Below are 26,780 nucleotides of genomic sequence, written 5' to 3' on the forward strand. Positions count from 1 at the left end.
TTCACCAGTTTCTTCAAAGAGATGGTACCATGCAGTCCATTTTTATGTTTTTTAGATAGAAAAATTATACTCGGATTTTAGAAGCCACAGGACTGAAGCATCTGCAAATATTCTCGTAGCTGCTGTTTGAAAAAATCAATGAGTTCTCATTGAACGTGAGCACATTTTTCTAAACCTAAGCTAGGTGTTTCGGTATAGCACTGGAGAAGTGCCCTGTAGGGTCCCTGTGCTGTCAGAGGTCAAAGTTGTTTTGGATGCTTTGGGGGAAAAGCTAGGACGTCATCTTGTGGTAAATTGGCGGGGTATAGACGTAAGATGGGCTGAGAACCGAATCCTTGGGAGGGTTTCCCACAAGCTGTAGTCTTGGAGTTATGCCATGAAAACGAATAGAATTAGGACAAGTGAAAGGAGAGAAGGAAGAGGAAGAAGGAAACTGGTCCAAGAAGTAGAGGCAAGAGGCTCCATGCGGGTGAGGAAGAGGAGCCCCGCAGGTGAGCGCAGACGACTTGCTTGGGGGACGGTGACCCACGTGGGTCTCTGAGAGCCAGCTCGATCGAGTAGGCAGGGCTTCCATTGGAGATTGAGCGAACAGCTCAGTGAGAGTGTGAAGTTTGGACACATAAGCTTTGGTTTGGGATCTGAGATAGGGGAGATCGCAGGGATTGGTAACCAGCTGCATAGCCCTTGCCCCCATCCAAGCCTGTGGCCAGGAGAGGTCGGATAAAGGGGCAAGGATGGATTTGAACTTCTGAGACACACGCAAGCCAGGAACCCATGCAATGTGCTGGAGTCCTAGCCAACTGCTCTATGTTTTAGAAAGAGAGTGTGTATGGTATATAGAGAGATTTTGTAGTTCGAATGACTTCCAAACGACACGTTGACTTGGAGATTTATTATGACCTTTGTACAGATGTGGACATGGATGGTCAGAGAGGCAGAAGTTAAAAAGCTGGTAAGTGGAGGAGCTGGAATTCTGAATGCCTAAAAGCTGTTAAGTTGTTCAGATGATGGTGATGCTTCTGACAGCAAGGGAGAGCTTTGGGAAGGATGAGGGAGGCATCAGGTGGGGGTGGAGAAGACGAACTCAACTTAGCACATTCTGAGTTTAGAAGGATGTGAAATGCTTAGCAGAAAGTACATGTATATATGAATAAGATTATGTGTGAATGCATGTGTGTGAGTGTGTATGGATGCGTTTGTGCACGCACGTGTTTATGTGTACATACACGTGCACACATCCATGTGTGCATGTCTGTGAGGGGTTTGTGCCTGTGTGTACGTACATGTGCACTCAAATATGTACATATACGTATTACGACACATGCAACACGCATGTACACGCAGGCACATACACAGCCACGTACTTTTTTAGGTTTTCTTTATTTGATGGAGAGAGAGAGCAAGTGAGAGAGCGCGTAAGTAGGGGGGAGGGGCAGAGGGAGACGCAGACTCCCCTGCTGAGCAGGGAGCTCCATCAGGACTCCATCCCAGGACCCTGTGGATCATGACCTGAGCCGAAGGCAGACCTGTCCCCGACAGCCACCCAGGCGCCGTCGCCCACATACTTTCACTTAAATATTTTACATCGATCAAAATTCAAAGTATTCTTTTTTTTTTTAAAGATTTTATTTATTTATTTGACAGCCAGCGAGAGAGGGAACACAAGCAGGGGGAGTGGGAGAGGAAGAAGCAGGCTCCCAGCGGAAGAGCCTGATGTGGGGCTCGATCCCAGAACGCCAGGATCACGCCCTGAGCCGAAGGCAGACGCTTAACGACTGAGCCACCCACGCACCCCAAAATTCAAAGTATTCTAAGCCAAATTCATTTTCCTCGTCCCCATCAAAACATCCTTCCCTTCATGTGTGTATATGCGTACACATGTGTGATGGTGTGTCAAAACGTACATGTGTGTATGTCGTGAATCAGCCACGGGAGCTTCGAAAAGGAGTTGTTGCCTCCAATTTAGTATGGTGGGGTTCTGAGGAGCTATCTTGCTCTCTGAGAAGTGGTGGCTTCGTGAGAGAGACCGGACCCTTAACTGAGCGTCTTACACCTTCACGGATGGGTCAGAAGGAGAAGAGGGGTGTTGCCAAAACAGTGGAAGACTGGGGGGAAGGAATTCCTTCTGATGTGGGTAAGAGTTCTAGGCCGCGCTTGAGTGGAAATAGGAGCCGGACAAATGTCTGACTGTTGGTCAGGGTTTTAGTCTGAAACATTTACCAGGCACTGAGGGAGGGCACCGGGGACGCCAGGAAGCCCTGACACCGAGCCGGCCCTCACAGAGTCCTCAGGCAGCTGGGGAGGTCACGCTGAAGCCACTAGCACAACGCCCGTGCTGAGCGAGAGGACACGCGTGGCTTCAGAGAGTGGGCCTGCTCGTGTGGCCGCGGGGGTCCCTGAGGAGGAGGGTCAGCTCGGAGTCTGGGGGCCGGGAGAGGGGGGTGAGGCGCAGCCAGCTGTGTGTCCTGGAGCACGGGACTCCAGAATGCTGTGGCAGCGTCCAGAATGAGGCATTTCAGGTAAACTCACTCACTAGGTGAGGCAGACGTCATGAAGAACATTTAAAGCAATTAGTCCACGCCTCCCTAAGCTATCATTTCGATAAAGTGTACATTGGCAAATTTCTTGTTTGTAGATCTTGCTGCCGGTGTTGTATGTAAACACCTGTCACCAAGCCCAAGACCATGCAGATGTCCCCCTGCATTTTCCTCTGGGAGTTTTACAGGTTAACATCGTGGTCTCTGAGCCGCTTTGAGTTAATTTTTGTGTGAGGCGTATGTGTCTAACTTCATATTTTGCATATGGACGTCCAAATGTTCCAGCAGCATTTGTTGAAAAGAATATTCTTTCCCCATAAAATTACCTTCTTCAAAAGTGAGTGTATTTGTGTGGGTCTATTTCTGGGCTCTCTCTTCTGTTCCGCTGATCTATGTGTCTGTCCTTTTGTCAAAACCACACTGCCTTGATTGATGTAGCTTTATAGTAAGTCTCGAAATTGGGTAATGTGAGTCCTCTGACTTTGTTCTTTTTCAGAATGATTTTGGCTTTTCTTAAGAATTAGCTTGTTGATAGCTACCGAGAAGCTTGTCCGGATTTTGACTTGATCGCATTGGATCTATAGATCAAATTGGACAGAATTAAGCTGTGGCTTTGAGCAACCGTTTTTTTTTTTCTTTTAAAAAATACTGTATTTTTTTCCTTTCGATTTTTTGACCTTTTATTTTAGTTCCAGTTAGTTAACATACAGTATTATATTAGTTTCAGGTGGACAGTCTAGTGATTCATGAACATCAGTTTCTAAATTGAGCTCTCATCCCTGGAAGCGCCGGGTTTAGGGGAGGCCCACCCTGAAGGGCGATGCGGGCCAGCGAGACAGCAGTAAATAGAGAAAAGGGGGCGTGTGTGTGCTGTAGAGGAGACAGTGAGATGGAGGGGGGAGCCAAGAGTTTGCGGGTCCATTGGGGAAAATGGGGAGGCTGAGGCAGGATCAGCGACCGGAGACTGGGCCATACACACAGGTGCACTCTGGGTCCCGCGTGGGGACGCGGGCCTGCGGGAGGGGGCAGTGTCTAGGCATCTATTAAAGGCAGGAGGCTCTGCCAGCTCTGCGGGGGCATGGTCGGGAGGCAGAGCAGATGGCCCCACCATCATTTTCAGCAGCCTCCTTCTCCCTTCCAGAAGGGAGAAGGCAGGAGAGCATGGGCCGCCTTCCAGAGCCACGCTTAGCCCGAGCCGCCGCCGGCGCCTGGCTCCTCTCGGCCCTTGGGAGAGCTCTAAGGCGCCCAGCCTCCCCGGCCTTCCTTCCCCGGGGCCTTCCAGATCTGCCCGAGCCCTGATGGAGCAACCGGAGCTTGAGTGGAGTAGGGCAGCATTTTAATTCCCTCTGATGGCTTGGAGTTATTGTTAAGGGGCAGAGCCCTTTCAAAACATTCGTTCTGAGCCAGAGAGATCTTCATTTCTCCCCCTCGAATTGAGATTCCATCTTTTGGAGAATTAATATCTGGTGGAATGAAACACAAATCATTTCTTTGGCTGACCTCTTAGAGGTTTACCGGGTGGATACAGTTTTTATGACCTTTCAGACGTTCCAGTCTGCTCTGCCAGCCCGAGCCTGGTGCAGCTTTAAGGCTCTCCTTTAGCAAAGACGAAGGTGACGTCTTTGGCAAACACAGGGACACAGCCTGTGCGGCAAGGCGCCGTGAGGTCATTACTCGCAGCCCATGCTCCCGTCGCAGGGTAATCAGGGCATTCCTGGTGCCTTTCGGCCTCCCTCCCACCCACCTTTTCACTACTGAAGATCAAAAACGTATCAATAAACATGGCAAGGGCGTCCCCTCGGAGACTTCCCCCTGAATAAGTATCACAATAACTGCGTTTGTTGATTTTGACCGTTTCTCCAGGAGCAAGGGAGGGGCCCTACTCCATAGCAGGATTGGAGGACGAGTTTAGGGTTTATAATTAATTTTTTTAATCAGAGTTTAATTGCAATTTAATGACGAGAGGGAGGATGTTTATTACCTAGCAGCCCAATAAATATTTTCTACTAAGTTTTGAGGCCATTTGAGAGGCTTGCTTTAAGAAAATTGAAAAACTCGCAAGTCGCTTTGAGGGAGGCAAATCATTACATTCAGACACTGTTGCTAAGAGCAGCCCCCAGCTTTATCCCCTCCTCCTCTCTCTCTCCCCTGGTTTTAAAAAACAGAAGCTTAAAAGCCTCCTTTGTGTGGAGGGGAGAAATATGCTAATTTGAGGCCCGTTTCCCCTCCCGAGTCTTCTCTCTGGCCTGTCAGCCCTGCGATATGAATGATGACCAGGGGAGGCTCGGCTCTGGATTGTGCAGGGACAAAGGGGATGAATAGGGCGGCAGCTCGGCTCACCAGTGACGGCCCCCCTCCCCCGGGGCTGCCGGCTGCCCGGGGTTGAGTGGGTTCTCATGGGTTTGCTCTGGCCCCCACCCCCAGGCACTGCCTCTCGTTGCCAGACAGCCCCTTCTCTGGGGCACTCAGGCCGCCCCCTTGCAGGAAGGCTGGGTGCTTCGGACTCAGTGCTGCGGGGTGGGGAAGTGACGGAAGGCACTCGGGGCCTTCCACCGCCTAGACAGGGCAGAACCAAGAGAAAAAGAAATCGGTGATTTGAAATGGCAAAAACTTGATTAGGCCAAGGCCACGACTGAAAGGCTATCTGGATGCCTGCGCTCCCCAAGCCAGCCGAACGGTGGTTTAACACCGTCCGCAGTTACGTTTGTCGTGTCTTCAGCTTAGTCGTTTGGCGCTCTCCTTGGATGTGTGGCTAGATTTTTCTGTGTTCAACTTTGATTTTTATGTGCCAGAGTTAGCCAGGATTGGATGTGGAATCCCACATCCAACAATAGGAAAAATATGTTTTCCTTCCTGCTTTGACTGGCGGATTTTTATGCAGGGAAGTGCATTGCTTTAATTCCTGTGGGCACGTTTTAGCTCAGTTCTTTAAACGTGCGAATTTTATAACTGAAGAATAATGCATGCGTTGCCAAATAGCCATTAAGACCAACAAAAGTGCTTCCGAATTGAAATTTCACATGACTCATTGGAGGCAATTTGTATATTTGTCATGTATACTTGTAGCATAGTCTATATAGCACATGATAGTGAGTTTTATACCACCGTTTGAAGCTAGGAAATGAATGTTAATTGAATTCTAGGTTTGTGCTGAGTGCTTAGTAGATACTGATAGGGGTATGCTTCCAGCGTGAAACAAAATTATAGGATGTCTTTATTGCAGTGGTAGCTAATGTGCTTTCTAAAAAAAAAAAAGTTAAACGTTGCATCTTTGTTTCTCTTGACCATAAATTCTGCAAAGCTGGTTAATCTTTGCATTGTAACAAGGGATGTTATTTACACCCAGGGAACTTCATTGGGTAGAAACCGCAGTTAGAGCTCATTCGTTCACCTCGACAGAGAATTAGCTCACATACTGGACGCAAGCAGGTTTTAAATGACGGACTCTGGCTTTGTTGCTTCTTTAAGTTAAGGTCTGGGTTTTGTTCATTGGTATGGTAAGCACAGTCTGGCATTAAAATCACAACCGCTCAGCAGCTACCATTAATCTATTTTTCTGATTAAAATCAGTAGGTCAAGGAAGTCAGAGTGAAGAAGCAGATCCGCCACCTCATTTTAGTGACTTAAAGTACCAATTGGTAATGGTGGCAAGCCCAAGACTTGTCTCATTCAAACTCACATCACAAAGCAATGGTTGAACACGTGTTTTGTTTGTTCATTTGTTTTAACCTCGACAGGTGGCATAAGATCAGCATTCAAGAGCCCCCTTATTCTGAGTAGCATCTTGTGTGTGTGTGAATACAGAATATTGTTGAGCATTTTTTAAAGGTGTTATTTGTTTTAGAGAGAGAGGGGAGGGGCAGAGAGAGTCTTAAGCAGACTGTGCTGAGTGCAGAGCCCCATGTGGGGCTCGATCCCACAACCCTGAGATCACAACCTGAGCGGAAACCAAGAGTCAGATGCTCAACCGAATGAGCCACCCACATGCCCCTTGTTGAGCTTTTTTTTTTTTTTTTTTTACATCCAGCAGTGATCATCCACTTACACGTTTGTTTCACTATAAAAATGCAAAAGTCGAGGGGCGCCTGGGTGGCTCAGTCGGTTAAGCATCCGACTCTGTTTCAGCTCAGGTCATGATCTAATGGGTTGTGAGATCGGGCCCCACGTCCGGCTCCACCTTTAGCATGGAGTCTGCTTGGGATTCTTTCCCTCCTCCTCCCCCTCTGCGCCCACCCCCCCACCCCAGGCTCATGAGCTTTTTCTCTCTTTCTCTAAAATAAAAAAATACATCTTTTTTAAAAATGTAAAGTTGAATGAAACTGGGAATTAAGCAAACTCCTGCAAGTGAGACTTCTTCCCCCTGTTTTGAAACTCAGAGATGCGCAAAACCCTTGCAGAGTGCTTAATGGTTCAGGCAGCTGCTGATAATGGTGGCAACTTGGAAAAAGTCTTGTATAATGATAGCTTTGAGAAAGGCACACGAAAGTGACTAGCTTTTATCTACGCTAACCTGTAGTTATGGTGGCCAGGCGCTGTTCCCTCCACGTTGCTACGTTCTTATTTAATCTTCCTGATCACTTTAAGTTGTGTGGACTGAATATTACCGGGCTCTGCAGGTGAAGATCTGAGACCTAATTAGAGGTGTTGAGGAGCTTGCTTCCCAGGTGGATTTGGGGAAAATGGTGAACTCCCAGTTTCTACAGTGGGGTCTGGGACTCATGAAGACAGGGTGAAATCCCTAAAAGCATCATTGGGTGAGAACCGCTGCTCCACATCCCTGAAGTAAGTACCCATCCAGGTAGTCTTTCCTCCAGAAGGCCTCCTTGGCCCTCACGCCCCCCCCCCCCCAGCATTTATCTGCCATTCTCCCGTGAGTTGAGCTTTGCTCCATCACCGGCCCGTGCCCACCTGCCCCCCAATTCCTCCCGTCCTCCCATGGTGGGTTGTGTGTGTTCTGGGAGGCTGAGAACCAGGTCCTGCTTATTGGCCGTCAGCAACACCCATAGCAGTTGCCCTGGGCCAGACGCTGGGCCTGTGCTTGCGGACGGTCCGTTCTGCTGAGGGAGAGCCCCTGTGATTGCAGCTGCCGTGACGGTGCCCCCACACGAGGGCTGGGCTGATATTTGCTAATCCTAAGTGAATGTTTGTGTCCCTCTGCTCCCAAGATCCCCTTAGCTGCTCAAATGGCAAACCACCCCCCCCTCTCTTCTTAGCTTCGCAGTGCCCAGCACAGTCCTGGCGTGTGGCTGGAGCTTGAGAAATGTGTGTCAAGTAAACCAATGAGTTATGAAGAGTTAAAAGGTTTAGAACGTTTCAGTGTTGTTAGCAGTAAATTCCAAGTTTTTAAAAAGGAAAGAATTGGCTTTCGACACCTTCTGTGCACTTCCGACTATAAGCCTTAGTACAATTTTAATTGAGAAGTAATGAGGTATCTGGATTTTTTTCTGAGTTAGAAACAAAGAGAAAGAAATGCAAATGTTCTGGCTGAAAAGTTCAGAAGGTAAAATTTTAGGCAGAGGTTTTAGACTGAGAACCGTTAGGGCAGTCCAAGTGAGATGGAGTAAAGCAACTATATGAACTGACTGTTTTTTGTTCACGATAATAGTTTAAGTTGTGAAATGATTTCTGTCTTTACCCCGCTGAATGTATTAAAACAAACAAGGGGTTAACAGGTTTGAAATTGAGATCACCTTTCTTTCTGAATATTACCAAATTAGCAGTCATTAGTGAAAAATAGATAACTTTTTAAAAAGGAATAAATACACCAGATAATTAACATATTGACTGATCAGCTATTGGGTGCGAATATGACAAATTACCTGTCACTTTCACCCATGAAGCTTTTCTCTGAGCAGCAGAAAAAGGTTACACAGCAAATCCCTCGAATAGGATTTTTGACATTTTAAATAAGCTAATTATCAGGGTGGCCAATTAGAAATAAAAATGTCCATGGGCCACCTGGGTGGTTCTGTCAATTAAGCTTCCAACTCTTGGTTTTCTGGTCAGGTCATGATCTCAAGGGCGGTGGGATCGAGCCCTGCGTGGGCTCCACGCTCGGCAGGAAGTCTGCTTGGGAGCGCCTCCCCCACCCCCCGCCCCCGGCGTGTGTGCGCTCTCAAATCTTAAAAAAAGAAATGTTAAATTTTCTAACTACATATGAATTTCACAGTACTATGTTCAATTTATCCTTTCTCTGCCAAACCTCAGAAACAGGCACTTTAAAAAAAGGCTACAAACTCATATTTAGTTTTGGGACTTGAGGAATTGGCCTAAATCAAGACTTTGCTTATTTTTCTCTGTTATCGCAAACATTAGGGAGCATTTCTTCTTCGGAGGTACAACAACGGCAGCGGCGGCTTGGAGTCTTTGAAAACTTTCTCATTTTAAGTGCTTAGAGGCATTTCATGTTCCCCCAAGGCAGCCATTCTCCGCTGTGGAACGCATCACACTCATGCTACGGTTCTCGGTGAGAAGTTCCAGTGTGTTGCTGATAAGAAAGCATAGAGGTGTGCATGGATTTCCTTTTTATTTGGATAAGTGTATGCATCTGTTCTTACCATACACTGCTGTCATTCCCTTGCACTTTGGTCTACTCTCCCGAGTCGGCAAGAATGAGTGAGATCCCAGTTTGGGAGCTGGGAATTTCCCATAATCCTCGGTTCTCCCCTGAGAGCGGATGGAGCAGGTGACCGTTATCCATCCATTATCCTGTGGCTGGGGCTGGTTGACAAGCTCCATCCTGGAGCTTTATTGCCTTCGTGGAAAAAAGCATCTTCAACCCCACTCTGGTCTTGCCTATTAATCATAACAGCTACTTTTTATTGAGTGTTCCCAGCTCTTGTGCAAAGCCCGTGGCATGCATTAGCTCACTTAATCCAATGGCATGGTTTATCAGTGGCTTTTCATTAAAAAGATAACTTGATGTTAACAAGCATTGATTTCCAAAGATTTATGTTGCCTTTTCCGTTACACTGTCTTGGCCCAATACAATCTGACTTTTAAAAGGTATTTTGTAAAATTCATGCGTGTGTTTTTGCAAAGATGTAATGTATATTTTAGGAAGAATTATCTCTGTTGAGTGTGTGCATTGCAGATTTGGCGTTTGGACTTTATCCTAACAGAATATTTACTTTGATAACTATGCATCAGGCGAAAACAAGAGCATCTTTGGCTGTGAGTCAGGAGACCTGAAGCTTTAGTCCAGTCTTTCCCAATTACAGACTAGAAAAGGAAAGAAGAGCTAGACAGTTTTAAAATTTTCCTCCTGCTTTAGAATTCTGTGTGTGCGTGACATTTATTTTAAGCCGGACCAGAAAATCAGGGAAGAACTGAACAAAACTCTTCTCGTGGTCGCTTCTGTGAAGAAATTCTAGATTGACTCCAGTGACCTCATCTGAAGGTGAATGGCTTGCCCTCTCAGGGCCCTAGGTGACATTGCCACCTCCATGGCATGGGGGGAGGACAAAGCCCAGTGGCATAGTAGTTGGTTAGCTTCCCCTCCTAATTGCCACCCATCCTTCAGCAGCCACTTTGAAATCACATTAGCTCGTTCTGATCCCACTGCAGTGTATGATTAACTGACCTCACATTGTTTATTGATTGAGAACATGGAATGAACTTTTTTTTTAAGATGTATTTATTTATTTGAGAGAGAGCACGAGCTGGAGGGGCAGAGGCAGGGGGAGAGGGAGAGAGAATCTCAAGCAGACTCCGTGCTCAGCATGGAGCCCGATGCAGAGCTCGAACCCACAACCCTGAGATCAGGACCTGAGTCGAAACCAAGAGTCGGCTGCTTAACCGACTGTGCCACCCAGGCAGCCCTAGAATGAACACGTTTTGAAGTACAGTGGCATGTTGCCGACATTACACACTGTCTTACTCCCCCAAACAGGGAAAGGGTTTTATCCATTGGCTTGTGAGGTCAGTGTGGAAGATGGCATTCACCTGATCTGGTAACCTTATCTTTAAAAGAAAAAGAGATTTGTTTTAGCGATGCATTATGCCACTGATGTAGAAATTATTAAGGTAGACTTTAGGAGAAACTGTGACTGCCTGACCCGTGTAAAGCTAGGCGTGCCGTGCATGGGCACGTGGCTGCTGTGCGTGTCTCAGCGGCAGGTGCGGAGTGTTTGGAAGCGCTGGGTGTCCGCAAGGAAGTTAGCAAAGATCATGGGCTCTGGGAAACCAGTAGGTGACTCCAAATGGTGCTTTGGCAACGACAAAGATTCTGGATGGCCGAACAAACTGTGTCGAAGATGCGGGGAAAGAGTTTGAATAAAACTGATTCATAAGGTGTCCGTGGGGAAAAATCAGTTTTTTCTGATTTACCGTTGTTTAAATATGTTGTTCGCAGATGAAATATTTAAATAGAAAAAGAAAGCAGACTATTTTGATGTTACTTGTTCCTCAGGAACCTGTGCTGACTTCTGGAAATCCTTTCCCGTCAGAAGTGTTCCTAAGTCCTCTGTTGAAAAATCCCTTCTAGAGTTTTTTCAGTGATGAGAGAGAATTCTGTTCTGTCTTCAAATCGCGGGGCAGTTGCTGAGTCCGTTCTCAGCGTCCGTGTGGCTTCATGGCGTTCATCTGCAGCGGTTGTGCAGCCATGGCCCAGACATCGCTCGGGACCCTGCTGTACGGTGTTGGGATCTAGAGGCACGAGTTTACATTTTTGACAAAAGCGTAAACTTTCCCATTTAGCGATGGCGCGCCCAATTTGAGTCCTAAGTACGGCTGTGGAGACCCAGCGTCTGTTGGGCCTCGTGTGCCCGGTCCATTCCTGAGGTTGGAAACTACAGAAGTTCCTCAGATTTTGCCCTTTGCTTGGAGATGCTCTGAATCCGTGTATTCCCCGGTAGGGAGACACAGCGTGCGGTTCAACGACGTGAGATATTTTATTAGTAGCCTTCAACGAGATCGCTCATGTTGACTCTCCATTGGTGGCCCTTCCTACACATGAGGATGGCTTCCATCTGACCGGGCAGGGATGGTTATTTCAAGTTGTCTTAGTGGTTTCCGACTTCGAGAGCCCACTGTGTTAGTGGAGCGAAGGACCCACACGCGTTCCTCCTGCTTCTAATTTCCATCCCAGAAAAAGAACAGAAGGGGCAATTTAATAAAATATTGCATTGGCAAAAATGTGACTGTATTTAAAAAGTGTGTGGTTGGGAGGTCTTTGTTTTTTTATTTTTTTATTTCTTAATTTGGGTGGAGGGTCTTTTTTAGTGTAGATTCTCATTGGCGGTAGACGAAACGAAATAGCTCATGTTTTTGTGCAGTTCCTATTTTATACAGCAAGGCACTGGTTTTCTGTAGATTTCCATCTGAGGGCTCTTGAATGACATGTCTACAGGTCCGGGGTGTTTCCCTAAACTCGCAAGAGCAGGCATTCTAATACCAGAAAGTAAATTTCAAAGACTCTGTCAAGCTCCGTACTGGCAGATCTCGAAGATGTTGTCAAGTTCTGTGTCGGGTAATCATACTGTGCTGTACATGAGTGGTTTTCAGACTTCGGCGTGTTGATCAGAATCACTTCGGGTGAGACTGCTCGTCTGGGTTGTTCATCGTCCATCCGAGTAGGTAGTCTCAGGAAGGTCACGTCTGGAGTAGAGGAGGGGAAGGTGATAGCCACGCACTCACCCGGATCCCCTCAATCTCCCTAGCCTTTCAAAGGCTGACAAATAGCCTACCAGTAACCTGTTTTATCATGGTTAAAAAGTACTAAGTAGATTGATTTGGTTGTATGAAAAATTATGATCCCTGATCCATGAAAAGATCTTAACCAATTTTAAACTAAAACTACCAGATTTGTGTTTGGGGGGAGAAAGCGAAAACCTATTAGAAGTATCAAGTTTAGTTTTTCTTTTAGTCTACTGAATAGCACTAAGTTTTATCCATTTTGTTTCTAAAATATGTTTTTAAGTGGGTGATAAGGGTCTAAATTTTATCATAAAATGTCTTTGTGTAATGCTTTTACCCAGTTTTCCTTTCTTTGTGCTCTTAGCATATGAAGAAAGCATAATGTGACCGCTTTGAGAGGTTCAAGGTCAGTGACATCAGAGCTGAGGACAACTTAGTTGTCCCCCATGCTTCCAAAGAACAGGTTGTTGGCATCTCGCTCCAGAGAATGCCAGGAGCCCAGTAGAATCCATGCCAGGGTGTCCAGATGTCTGTTCAAGCAGTTGAAAGAGCGTTTGCCCTGTGCAGTGACGTGACTTAGGTGGACAGGGACAGTGATGCTGCAGGACTCCTTGTGTGCTCTTCTTTTATTTCTTACAACCATCCTGATGAACTGGTTGGTCACGTAAGGCCCAGTGGACCTTAGAGCCAGGACAGGCTTCACGAAGCATCTTGTCCTGCCTCTGACCTTCAAGAAAGCAGAGGCTCGGGTGTGAGCAGCCCAAGTCCTCGTGATGCCAAGTGACAGAGGCAGTGCTTACTCGGTGGTAAACACGGCACGCTTCCTTCGTACTGCCTTGGAATCTCGCAGAACTTTCCGCATCTGGTGGGCCTGCTGGAATTCTGTGCTCACGTGCCATAGCGAATGTCACGTGCAAGGAGGGTGGCGAGGGGCTCGAGCTCCTGCTTCAGTGGCCGATCGGCTTCACTTGCGAAATACAGATTTAAAGGTGGTATTATTAGGAGTTCTGACACCGTGACTTCAGAGCAACAAACCAAGCTTGAGGCCCTTCTTGAGGGCAGGGCTCTCTGTGCCTTTTTTTTTTTTTAAATAAAAATCAGAGGCAAATCTAATTTGGTTCTGAGTACTCAGGTGTTAGCAACGTCCTCCAGATTCCAGAAACCAATTTTGACAATTTGTTAAAGAGTGCCCTTGGAGACACATCTTTTTTAATCTCATTGCCTTATTCTTCTTAGCTCCGTTTATTTATTTGCAGCTTAATCACAGACATTGCGTCCCAGCTGAACCTCCCCAGGGAGGTCTGGGGAGATGTGGGAGTCAGGAGTGCCCTAAAAAATCCAGTCAAGCCAGACAAGGGCTCAGAAGTGACCCCCCTCGGGGACAGGGAAAGATCTGGAAGGATGTAATGTCACCAGCTCTTCCTTGCTCTCTCTGCCTCCCCCTCGGACCTGTGTGGTGGTGGTGGGAGCGTCAGGACGTACACGACAGAGACAAGAGCACTTTCGCAGCACCCTGTACAAGGCGTCGTGTGCGGGCTTTCTGTGCGGTAGTTCGCTCACTCCCCGAGCCGCAGCCCGTTGAATGGGCGGCAAAGCCGAGGCTCAGGAAGGGCACGTGGCCTCGGGCGGCTGGGAGATGCTAGAGCTGGGCCGCGGGGCCGGTGGGCCAGGCTGCGGACGCTGGGGAGGAGCGCCGCCCTGCGTTTCACCGGAGGCTTGTTGACTTCGGCCTCCAGTGGCCCGAGGCAAGGTTCAGCTCTGCCACTGACCAGCCGTGTGACCTTGGCCAGGTCCCTCTGGCTCCCTTTGGTGTCGGTTTCTCCATCCGTACTAGGGGGACGGTTAGGCCCATGGCTCACCGCCGTCGCGAAGGCCAAGATGAGAGAAGCTGGGTCCAAGCTTGGGCCGCAGTGTTGGTACAAGGGGCCCCTCGGTTCCCGCGTGTTGGCCTCGCACGGCGCCTCCCGGGCTGCGGTCCCATCTCGTGGCGCTGCAGCCGTCCGTCTGGGGGCTGCGCTGAGCCTGGGCGCCGGGCTGGGAGCTGTGCGCCTCGTAGCTGGCCCTGCCAGGTTCGTGCAAGGGCCCGATGGCAGCTGCGGAAGGGCCAGAACGAGGCAGCGCGGGGAAAGAGAGGCGGCCCCAGGGCTCTTCGTGTTTCCTGTGGTCGGATCAGTAGCAAGTGGGCTCTATTGAGGACTGGGTTTGGAGGGGTCCGGTTCCCCGAGAGGTACGTGGGGGTGCGTGTGCCTGCCTGCCTTTACCCAGCAGCCCAACAGACAGAAACCCCTTAATCCGCACACTGCCTCCATTTCAGGGACGGGGGATCGTGAGCCCCGCATCTGGACCAGAATAAGGTCTCCTTAACTCACCTGGACCTCTCAGAGTTGGAAGGGGTCACATCATCTTTATCCCCATCCTGCCAGGCCCATCCTCTAACTTTCCATCCTCTGTGGTGAGAATTTTCACAGCCCACGTGTCTTGTGAGTTCACCCTGAATTTGAAAATGTCTCGCTTCCTGCAGCAAAACAGGCCAAAGATTCTGGGCGCTGCCTTCCGTGGGGGCACAACAGTGAGGGGTAGGGTTGGTCCGGGGTGGCATGAGCCTTTGTCTCCCACCCGCGTTGGGGGACCGGGAAAGGCAGTGTCTTTCCAGCATGGTTAGCTGGACAAACTGGGACAGGGGTAGGCAGGCGGCGACAAAGAGGGAAGCACGCGGGGTTCCCCAAGGAGGCCTCCTGAAGGAGCCAGGCTTTGGGGCTGGGCCTTTCAGGAAGGGAAGAGGAGCTGGGGAGGTGGCGTGGTTGGGGTTTTGGCAGATGATATCAGGAAAATGCCCCGCAGAGCACCCCGGTTTCACCCAGCTTTGAGGTCGAGCGCCCAGCTCTCTCTGGGTCAGAGAATACTCCAGCCCCCGTGGTTGCTGGCAAACCGAGCAGGAACTGTCCTGGAGACGTGCCTGGGATGGCGTAGCCGCAGTGGAACAGCTCACTGGGGCTTGTCCGCGTGGCTGGTGCACGCGCGGCTGGTGCACGCGCGGTGGGCCAGTTAATTGGGAGCGGTGGCGGGAGGCGCTCATGGACCGTGTGCCACTCCCAGCGAGGAATCGGGGCTCCCCAGGGATGTGATAATGAGTCAGGAAGCACGTCCTCAGTAGGTCAGCTGTCTGTCTCCGGACGTGTGCCTCGTGTGCACAGAAGAAGTGGAAACTTTGCTTTTTTCATCAAAACCCCCTCCTCACATCGGGTTCTTGTTGCTGTTCAGGCTTTAGGTGTGGTTCCATCGTGTTGGGGGCCGCTTCCCTCCAATGTGATGAGACACGCAGCAAGGGTACCGCTTATCTCCCTCCCCTGCTTCGCTCTCTGATCCCCTGGGGTTCCCCAGGGCCCCTGATCCCCTAAAGACTCAGCCCTGCTCAAGTCCCCAAGCAATCTGGACACAGGGCAAGTTGCCTGAGACTGGCCAGACTGTCTTCCCTGCCATTATGTCACCCCTAAAATGCGGCTGTTGGGCCCTCCCTCTTTGGGCTCTGACGTGGACTGAATCCAGGAACAAATGCACCCTTCACAGCTCCGCCTGGTCCCTTCGAAGCTCCCCGTCACTGTCACCATCACCGCCGCCTCTTCCAAGATGGAATTCCTTACATCTTGGACGGTCTTTTTCTTTTCACTCCCTTTCCCGCTTCCTCACTCCCACTTCAGAGGGGAAGTGTTCCGTCCTCCTCCCACGGGGATCTCGTGTCCTCATCTATCCGCCTCCACCGGCGCCTTAAATCTCTCCCCCGCCGCTGCCTTTCCAGCATGAAACATTTGGGGACTCTCTTCCTGTGTTCCCCCTTCATCCGCCTACATTTTTCTCGCGCTTTCCTGTCACTACCCAATTTCCTTAGAAAGCCGGCCGCCCTTGCTTCTCCTCTCCGCTTCCCAGTCCTTCAGTAGACCCTCTGGAAGCTGGTTTCCATTCTAATCTTTCCGTGGACGCTGGTAAGGACATCGGAATTTTCCACGTCGGTGGCCTTTGCCGAGTCTGCCCCCTTGATTGTGGACCACCTCCCCCTTCTCAACCTTCCCCCCTCCTATGGGACAGGGCCCCGCCAGGGACCAGCTCCAATCTCTGCCTCCTTTGAGAGTACTTCCACTAGACACCCCCCCCCCGAATTGGTAGGCCCCCCGTAGGCTCTCCGCTCTGGACCATCTCCCAGTTGTGTCCCCTAGAAAAAAATGTTGAAGCCCTAACTTCTGGTACCTGTGAATAGGCCCTTATTTGAAAATAGGGTCTTTGTGGATGCGGTCCTGTTAAGATGAGGCCATGCTCCATCCTGGTGGGCCCTAGTCCAACGTGCCCAGCGGCCTCGGAGAGGAAACGCAGGCACACATGGAGAACGGTGCGTGATGACGAAGACCAGGGCCTGAATGCTGAGTCTGCAAGCAGGGATTGCGGGGAGCCACCAGAAATGACAAGAGGCAGGAAGCCTGCTCCCCGAGAGCCCTCAGAGGGAGCATGGCCCCACTGACTCCTTGATTTTGGCCCTCCAGCCTCCAGAGCTGGAGTAATTTCTGTACTTTGTCACAGCGGCCCTAGGAAGCGAGCACAGAGCCTCCCGTCCCTGTTCTCGAGGGGTCCAAGCTGAGTCTCGGCATCGGCCCTGAACCCCCTCTCCCTGGCTGTGACGCCTGCCCGGTTTCTCATGTCTGCCTCACCTGGGCGTGTGCTCTCCACCTGTTCCCCAGTCCAGCGCGGCCACCCTGACCGCATCCTAGCCATCCATGCAACTGCCTTCTGTAGAATTCTCCCGAAGTGGCTCTGCCGGGCCCCCTTCCCTGTAGCGCAGATTTCATGCATCCCGTGGCTGTGTAGTGGAATCACCTGGGGAGATTCTAAAGCTCCTGGCCCCCGCACACGTGTGGCTGTGGGAGCGGGCTCTGTGGGCGCGCGGGGTTCTGGGGTGCGGATTTCAGAGCCCCACTGGCCAGCTGCGGATCACCAGGGCCCGGGAAAGGAAACGCAGGGAAGCAAAGATCGAGGTGAGGCGGCGGTTGTCAGCCGGGGTGACCGTGCCCCCCGGGAGACACCTGCGGTCGTCGGAACGAGGGCGGAGCTTCGGGCCCCTAGTGCAGGGAGCCCAGGGCGCCCGGCTGGCCCTCGCACCGGGGCTGGGCCGCCCTGGGCGAAGAGATGGGCGAGAGGCAGCGGTGCCGACCTTGACCTGGGGACGAACGCGCGGTCCACAGCCATGAGGGGAGCGCACCCCCGCCTCCTGCTGCAGCGCTGCCCGTGCTGGCGCCCGTCCGCTGCCCCCCCACCTGCTCCCTTGCAGCCCCTCGTGCCACAGCTGTTGCCACCACGGGAAGCCTCAAGCCGCTCCTGCTGAACCCCCTCCCTTGCTCGCCTTTCGAAAATGATGTTCAATGGAGTTTTTGCCAGGACAGAGAGAGAGAGAGGTTCCTCGGCCCTCCAGTGGCTTCTGCTAAACTCAGCTATCAGCGTGAGGGCGGCTCTTGCAGCTTTGTGAGGACACTGCTGTCGTTAGACAGCTGATGAGACAGGGAAGGGATTGGGCTGTCGGGGGCTCCCGTAGGCTTGCTCCTCGCGACGGGTACTCGCCAGCCGGGGGGCGGTGGCCAGCCTGGGAGCCACCTCCTCCAGTAAAGAGAAACAGCGAGGGTGCCGGCCTACGCTTCCGGAGCTTTGTAAGGGTTTTCATCCACATCATCCAAGCTGATCTGTCATCTCAGCTCTTAGCTGTATGTGGCGTCCTTGCCTGTAAAGGAAAGTGTAACAAATATAGAGGCGGGACTGAGAAAATCAGGAAAGAGCCTAAGAAATCAAAAGGCATTACAAACCCACACTGGCTGCAAAATTAGAAATGTCATTCTGGTAAAGGGAGGCAAAAGCTTTGCCAAATCAATAAAGCTTTAGGAAGGTCCAATTATGGAAAAGACCCAGTTCTAAACAGTCCTCTTCCACATTTCTGGCTCTGTATTTCTAGTTCTTGCAGTTTTCAATTTATGCAACACTTTGAACACAGCACAGAAGCATTCGTATTTTTAATATTATTGCTACTTTATATTAAAAGTACCTTTTCTGCTTTAAAGGTAAGATTTAAGAATTCTTGCAGTATTTGTAATTCTTTTCCCTCCAAGGCTCAGATGCTTGCTACCAGAACACATCTTTAATTTTATCATGGGGAATCATGTGAAATAGGAGTCACTTAACAAAAATTTCTTTTAAAACGCGGTTTATTTAAAATTCATCCATTCAGGCACACTAGAATGTGAAGCGAGGCCGCTGTGGTTCTGAGGTTGCTGCACAGGAAGGCTTAGGCCCGGGCACGTGAACGACGTGAGACATGTGGAGGCCTGCTAGGCCCCAGACACGGTGTGGAAAGAATAGGTCTTGGAGAAACTCACTGGCCTTGAGTTGCTTGTCTTGGTTTGGAGGTGGTCAGCATGACGTCTTCCACAAATGCAGTCTTCGCTCCTTACTCAGCAGTGAGAAGAAGGGGCTCGGGGAATCGGGGGGGGGGGCGTGCTGGCTCATTACAAAGGAGGGAGCATCCATCCACCAGGAGAAGAGAGATGATCTGTAAAGAAAACTGTCGGTGCGGCCCCTGGGGGGCGCAGCTGGATAAGTGCCTGACTCTTGGTTTCGGCTCAGGTCATGATCTCAGGGTCGTGAGTTGAGCCCCACGTCAGGCTCCATGCTCAGTGGGGAGTCTGCTTGAGATTCTCTCTCTCCCTCACCCTCTGCCCCTCTACCCTGTGCTTGCTCGCTCTCAAATCTTACGAAAGAAAGAAAGAAAGAAAGAAAGAAAGAAAGAAAGAAAGAAAGAAAGAGAGAAAGGAAGGAAGGAAAAGAAAAGAAAAGAAGTGACAAGAATGGGAAGAGAGGTAAGTGGGAAGGAGAAGGAGGAGGCTCTGTTCCCTGGAGCTGCGGGGCCACTAGGAAGCTGTGGCTCAGTCTCTAAGAGGCCGGACTTTGGGGGGGAAAAACTATTGGTTGAAATGTGCAAATTTCAGAGGAATTAGTAGTTTGAATAAATATGGAAACATACCTCCTGGTGATTAAATGACTCCCCTCCGAGGAGTCATTCTGAGGCCATAAGAAACCTATAATCTAATTTCAGGGAAGCAGAAGTGATGTAGAAATGTTGGGGTCCAGGAGAGAACAGTCCAGAGAGAATTCTTGACCATTTTTGGTGCAATAAGGTGGTTTTATTAAAGCACAGGGACAGGACCCGTGGGCAGAAAGAGCTGCACTGGGGTTGTGACAGGTGACTGATTATATACTCTCAAGTTGGGAGGGGGTCAGGGAGAGCGTAAGTCTCCAAGGCATTTTGGAAACAAGGTTTCCAGGACCTTGACAGGGCTGGCTATTGTTAGGGAAAGGTCATTTATTACTGTTTAGTATAAAAACTCAGTCATGAGAGCCTTCACATGTGTGTCGGTGGGCCGTATCCTTGGAGGATGATTGCTAACGCATGTCTTGGGGGATAGAGATCAAGGAAGTTTCCAAAGGAATTTCTATATGTTAAAGTAGACTCACAGGATCCTGGGGGTTCAGGCTAAGATCGCCTTTTGCCCTCAGCAAAGTGTCAACATCGAGGCAGCTGAGCTCCCAGAGGAAGGTCACTCTGCCTGTGTTAAGGACTTGTCAGTGGGCTGTAGGCAGTAGGGAAATTTAATTTTTTCTTTTGCCCCCGTTTTCCACGTCAGAAAGAGTAGGCATTTGACAGACTTGATTGATAGCCTGGTGACCTTGATGAGGCTATGTAAGTAGATTATTGTGCATTCTCATGTGTTCATGCCGTTCTCGATGAATTCCCGGTTGACTGGACAATCACAGCCATGTAACATAGAATAGGGACTCAGTTTCTGGCATGTGGTAGGTGCTTAATGAACCTTGGTTGAATGAGCGAATGAATGAACAAGTGAACAAACGAACGAACCAGTCGGCTGACGAGGATGATGCCCATAGCGGCCGACACGAGAGTCTCTCACCGTGGTCTTGTCATGTTCAACGCTCCCATCAATATTTTGGATCACAGGCATATGAGATATGTAAGGCAAATTTACTAGGAGCTGGTGAAATTGTGATTTATTATAAGAAATATTCAGTCCTGACTTCTGGCACAGAGCTCCTGAAGCCCTTGGAATTTCCGGTAAGGGAGAGCCACACAGGTGTCTTTTTCTATGTTAATGAGGTGACCGACTTCTGGAAGCTAACGATGCGGACTGGCTACTGGTAGAGCCGACTCTGCGATTAGAGTGATGGAACTTTCAGTCCCAGTCCCATCCCTCCCCCATCTCCACCTCTGGCCAATGATTCAATCAATTATGCCTTGGTAATGAAGCCTCCATAAAACCCCGAAAGGACAGCGGTCAGTGAGCACATGGAGATTTGGGGACAGTCCCGTGCTGGAAGGGAGCTTGGAAGCATCTCTTCATTTAGCTTCTGATTTGTATCCTTTCGTATCGTTTATAATAAACCCATAATCTAGTATGTAAAATGTTCCTCTAAGTTCTAGAAGCTGGTCTAGCAATTGAATCCGAGAAGGAAGGGGGTCGTTGGAGCCTCTGATCTATAGCTGGTCAGTGGGAAGCGCAGGCGACAACCAGATTTGGAACTGGCATCTGAATTTGGGGGGGGCACAACTGGGGGGTGGGGAACGGCAGTCTCAAGGGCCTGAGCCCTTAACCTGTGGGATCCGATGGCCCCTGGGTAGAGAGTGTCAGAACTGAGTTGAGTTGTAGGACGTCCCGCTGGTGTGGGAGAGTTGCTGCTGGTGTGTGGACCCCGCACGCACACATGTGCGCGCGCCGTGAACCTGCCGGCCAGAGCTGTTCGTAACAAAATAAACCTGGGAAGATAGTCATGGAATAGATCGGAGAAGAAAAATGAAAATTCTCTCGACAAGTTTGGAAACTGGACCAAGATGGCAGGCGCAGGCCTGAGCCCCAGGTATGAGATGACAGTGTCCCCCGGGCCCCCGGAGCGTCCTATTCTGAGAGGAATGACGGTGGAGAAGCCCCAGGTGTCTTGCTCCTCCTGTGCCATCACTCGACCCAGATTCTTCTGGAAGTTCCAGTGACTGTTTGGTGGTAAATAGATAACTTTCTGATCGGCGGTCCTCATCCTCTTTGCTCTTTCTACAGTATTTGACGACATCTGACAGTCTATGCCCTTCGTGGACCCTCTTCTACTTCTCTCCTTCCACTTCAGTCTCGTTCCCCTGCTTTTCTCGTTTTCCCTCATTAGCCTCTTTGACCCTCCCTTTCACGGTTTCCCTTTCCCTTTATATTTAAGAGACCGTGTTCCCTAAATTCTCTAATCTGTGTGTTTTTAGTCTGTGTCTCTCCCCGGTCATCTGTTCACTGCTCATTTAAAATGTACTTGTGGAGGACCTGCTGTGTGCCGGGGACCGGGACCACGTCCCCACCCACCCGCGCCGGAAACCCCAGACTGCCCTTCGCATCCTCCTCCTTTCCCACCCGCATGTATCCAGTGCGCGGTCACCGGGGTCCGTCCCCCCCACGCCCCCGGGGCCAAAGCTTGGCCCTCATGGTGGCTTGTTTGCCAGCCTCTGGCCTCACCCTGTGCCACTCTGTCATTCACACGACCAAGATGATGAAAGACGATGACCCTTGTAAAGTACAGATCAGATTCGTTCTTGTGCCCCCCCCCCCCGCCCCCTCCCCCCCAGCACCAGGCTGCCTCCGGGATCAGCAAGGTGTTCAACCTACGTGAATACTGGCCTACGGCCCTGGTCACTAGCCTTCATTTCCCTCCCCCACTCTCCACCCCCAACACACACACCCCCTGTGCTCTGAACCCTCTGTCGGGAAAATCACCTCCGCAGCACACTGACAGCACCGTTTTCCTGTTTGTGTGCTCTCTGGTGTTTCTGGGGACACTCTCCCCTTTCCCTGTCCTGCCTTTCCCTTCTCTACGCTTCTCTGTTATCCACCCTGCTCTGCTGGGTCCTTTCCTACTCTTGCCTTCCCTTCTCCACCCTTCCCTACCCTCTCCTACCCAGCAGTTCCCAAGCACACTGCAGTAGCCAGCCCAGCTCTGCGAAGCTTTCCCCAAATTCTCTTCCCTCCTCTCATCTTCTTTGTTGTGACACTAGCGTGCTTGCAGCCGATAGGATCGCGCTGGTTTCGGAGGGTTCTCGGGCCCTGCAGTCTGTGGGTGACTCTCTTGTGAAGTCTTGTGCTTCTTGGAGATGTCAGCACTTGGAAGGTGATTCCATGCATGCGTGTGGAACTGGCTCGAATTCTGCAGACGACTCGCAAATATTGAACCTACTGTGAAATTGCTGTTCTTAGTCAATGTTAGCAGCTTGTATGGTTCGATCTAATACATCCATTTTGTGTCAGTGTTTGTGACTCCTGTTTTGGCTTTCAGAAGTATTCGTCCCTTCAGTCAGACTGACTTAACTCAGGGGTCTCAAAGAATATTATTCAGCTTTACGAGCCATCTCCCATCCTACTCATTACACATAGCTGATTGTTCTGGCCAAAAATGGACGCATGCCCCAGAATGTTACAAATGTATACTCTTCCTTCTTGCTAGTCACAATTTTTCTATCATGCTTTGTCCAACTCAGATGGTTTTTCATAAGCGTCAGTGAGATTTTTGAGGCCGTTAGTGAAGGTAACTTTTAGAATTGTCCCGCGCTATCAGCCTAACGAAAAGAACATGGTGAAGTTGTGAACAAGGCAGAAATGGTGACTTGTTCATTTGCATATAGTTCTTCAAGGTGAACGTAGATCAGGGTATCACCCGGAGAATTTGTGATTTGTCCAATAGCTTTGATTTCTAAGACTGTGATACAGACCCAGACTTCAGAGTTCTCCTTAATTTGAAAATGTCTTCCATATTTAATGTAGACCCCCTTCCGTACTCTGCCTTCCCCCTTCAACAATATCTAACGATAATATTCTTTTTTTTTTAAAGATTTTATTTATCTATTTGACAGAGAGAGACAGCCAGTGAGAGAGGGAACACAAGCAGGGGGAGTGGGAGAGGAAGAAGCAGGCTCCTAGCGGAGGAGCCTGATGTGGGGCTCGATCCCATAACGCCGGGATCACGCCCTGAGCCGAAGGCAGACGCTCAACCGCTGAGCCACCCAGGCGCCCCTAACGATAATATTCTTAAGTAATAGCCAAAAAAGTATTTTATTCTGCCATGTGTATAATTGAATGGTTTTGTTAGATGCTTTTTAAACAAAACCAATAGCACAGCTGTCACGATTGTCCCCTTTGGTGCCGAATTGAATTTTGTTTTGGATTTCATTCTCCCTTAAACTGCTGAGGGAGAAGAAGCCCGTCACAAAGTAACAATTGCCATCTTTTGGTTTGAATGCACTTAAGCAGTCTTTGCAAAAATGCGTAAGACCACCCCGTTTGGGCACATCATCCGGTTTTCCCACGAACGTAGTTAGATCACAGATGAATCTCATTCTGACGGTCTGAAGTTGGAGGCTGCCGTGAGACAACAAAATTGGCTGGGCCGTCATTTAAAGGAATAGTTGATTGTGGGTGTGGACTTCGAGGAGGATGGCTCAAGTGAAAAATGAGAAGTAAAATCAGAAGAAAATGTTGGAACAGGCTAAACGGGTTTTCAAAATCTTTTCTAGCTTACCAGAGGCCAGAGGTATTGAATGTAGACGGTTTGCGGGATTATCTCAAACTAAGTCATTAAAAGATCAGGTTGTTAGAGGATTTTGATTCGGGATCTTGCACTTTTTTTTTTTTTTGGAAGTGTTGAGCAACAAAGCGTCAAACCTTGGAAGAGATTTTTTAGGAGAGGGTGGTCTCTAACTTGTCTTTATGTTCGCTTCTAAGGTGGGTGCTCAACCCAGCCAGCTGGCAAGCTGTGATCGGTCAGAGAACCCTTCACCCTGTGGTTTTCGGGGTTCATCCCTGTAGTTGACTTGAGTTTCTATAAATACCTTTAATAGAGACAGTGAAAGTAAGTGGGTCAACCGAATGCTTAAATCATAGTACAGAAACCAGTGATGCTTGGAAACGTATGGCTCATGACCAAGAAGAAGGCTTTTCTATGCTTGGATGGGCTGAGACCTGTGGTCCCATAGTATCTGGGTGTGCGAGAAGGCTCGTGAAAGCGGCAGTTCGTCATTTTTGGTACAATAATAGCCTTTACGCCGGGGCGCCTGGGTGGCACAGCGGTTAAGCGTCTGCCTTCGGCTCAGGGCGTGATCCCGGCGTTATGGGATCGAGCCCCACATCAGGCTCCTCCGCTAGGAGCCTGCTTCTTCCTCTCCCACTCCCCCTGCTTGTGTTCCCTCTCTCGCTGGCTGTCTCTATCTCTGTCGAATAAATAAAATCTTAAAAAAAATAATAATAGCCTTGGGGCGCCTGGGTGGCGCAGCGGTTAAGCGTCTGCCTTCGGCTCAGGGCGTGATCCCGGCGTTCTGGGATCGAGCCCCACATCAGGCTCCTCTGCTATGAGCCTGCTTCTTCCTCTCCCACTCCCCCTGCTTGTGTTCCCTCTCTCGCTGGCTGTCTCTATCTCTGTCGAATAAATAAATAAAATCTTTAAAAAAAAAAAAATAATAATAATAGCCTTTACGCCGAACATGTAGACTGCTCTTGAAAACACCCTTTTGACTTTGAGGGAGAGCTCATGAATAAAGCTCTATATAGATACAATCATGCCCAGTAAGAAAAACCGTTCTATTTTCATTTTCATTCCAAGAAGTCACCAAAATGTCAGCTAGATATACTTGTAGCATGTTATGCTTACTTTTAAATACGGAGGGATACCTTTTTATGAATTGGGCTCAAGCTCAACTTTCTCTTTCTGTCACATATGTTAGTTGTAGACAGTGTATGGGTTATAATTCTGATGCCAAACTGCATACAGCTTGTTAAATCCATGTTGTGGGTTTTCTTCCCTCTTAGGTATTTTTTCTTCCCTAATATATATCTTATGATGCATATCTAATATATAATTATATATGTAGGTTTCAGCTAGCGTGAGAGACAAATCCTAAAGAAAGCGAATAAAACAGAGACCGCGGGCTGGTCCTCTGACTCTCTTCTGCCAGGGTCGGGTAAATGAACTTCAGTCAGACCGTGAAGCCCCATAAAACGGTCCGCCGGGGAAGGAAGGAGTTTGCAGGGGTGGAAGCCCAGCATTCTGCAGAGAGAACAGACATCCCGACCAGCTGAGTCACGTGGTGGGAGGGGGCTCTCTCTCCCTTCTCCTCCACATCCCGTCCTCTGATGTCACAAGTCTGTTCTTCCCTGGGAGAGCTGATTAGCATTCAGTGGGTGCATTTGGCCGGGAGCGAGCGGCGCGGGCGAGCGAGCGGCCGGGCAGCGGGCGGGGGCGCGGCTGTCCCCCGGGAGCCGCAGTGGGACGGGGCGCAGGATGGCTGTGTTCTAACTGGGATCCTCGCTGACGTGTGGCCGCCGGCTCCTTGGCAGCTGTCTTTTTGGACCAGTAGGCAGAGGGAAACTGACGCTGACGAGCCTTTTGCATCTTGGAAGGGGCTGTAATCTACTGTAGTGAAGAACAGAACCTCTCAATCACGCGGTGTAAATAAGAGACGGAGGAGAGTCCAAAGGAAAAGGAAGAGGAGGGGAAAAGTGTGTGTTGGGGGAGCGGGGAAAAGCATTTTTGGTGGATGGTATGAAGCCAGCCATGGAAACTGCAGCCGAGGAAAATACTGAACAAAGCCAAGAGAGAAAAGGTACCCAGCCCTCTGACAATAGCCTGTTTCAAGCTTTCACTGGGGGTGCTTTCAAAGGGGTAGCCTGGTTTTGTGTCTCTTGTAAAATAGCTCTGAAACAATCCCTCTGGCAGGGTCTTGCTTTCAGGGTGGTTTTTGCCTGTAGGCTGATGTTAAATTAATAGAGCAGCCTTTCTTCAGCCCATTCCTGTTCCAAATCTTCCTACCGAATGTGGGATTTCTCAGGATGTCTGCAGTTGGTCACCTTGGGTAGCCGAATTGGGGAAACGGTCTTTTTTTTTTTTTTTTTCATTAATATAATGAGTCGTAACTTAGGTCTCCCGTTCTGCATGTTATACCCCAGGGGCATGGAATGCGTTATTTTCTGCTGATGCTGGGGAGGAACTGGAGGGGCCGCAAACTATTGCTTTGGTTCCGCTAATGCCGCAGTGATTTGGGATGTTTTCTAGTTTTCTTATTGAATTTGATAGTTCTTTCCATGTATCAGGCCCTGACTGTGACTTGTAATAACCATTTACAGTGGGAGCTTCAGAGCGGGGATGTCAGCTCTGTCACCTGGTGCTGATGGAGCGGGGTGGAGGGTCCCCTGCCGTTTATGACTTGGAGATTTGGAGGAGGAAAATTGGTAAAGGTCCTGTCCCTAAAGGGGAGTCTTATTACAATGTGGACATAGGGAATGGCCTTTTTAGAGAAATGCATGTTTTGCAGAAAGAAAATAGAAGCCGAAATTCATCTGTCTCTTCCTAGATAAAAACTGATCCCAAGTGCCCTAGCACATAGAATCCGTTCAGCCACTGTGAAATTACCATGCAGGAGAGACGCCGCTCACCTGTCTCCCTCGCCCGAAGTTACAGACTGTCCTAGAGGCACAGGGACATCCTCTACAC

General features: G+C 49.6%; 1 protein-coding gene across 4 annotated transcripts in view; it reads left to right on the plus strand.

Annotated features, from left to right (window-relative positions):
- GPM6B (glycoprotein M6B) overlaps positions 1-26,780 on the plus strand; it is a 160,304-nt gene that overhangs the window by 89,271 nt on the left and 44,253 nt on the right. For 3 of the 4 annotated variants that reach the window (XM_087860142.1, XM_045800680.2, XM_087860140.1), the window contains exon 1: positions 25,484-25,893. The exons of the other annotated variant lie outside the window; for it this stretch is intronic. In XM_087860142.1, coding sequence (XP_087716268.1) covers positions 25,833-25,893 — 61 coding nt within the window. In that variant the 5' untranslated portion in view covers positions 25,484-25,832. Of the gene's footprint in view, positions 1-25,483; positions 25,894-26,780 lie in introns of those variants that run through there. 4 annotated transcript variants of the gene reach the window in all.

Source organism: Ursus americanus, chromosome X (assembly GCF_024610735.1).
Source record: "Ursus americanus isolate L20-20 chromosome X, mUrsAme1.1.p, whole genome shotgun sequence".
Taxonomy (NCBI): Eukaryota; Metazoa; Chordata; class Mammalia; order Carnivora; family Ursidae; genus Ursus; species Ursus americanus.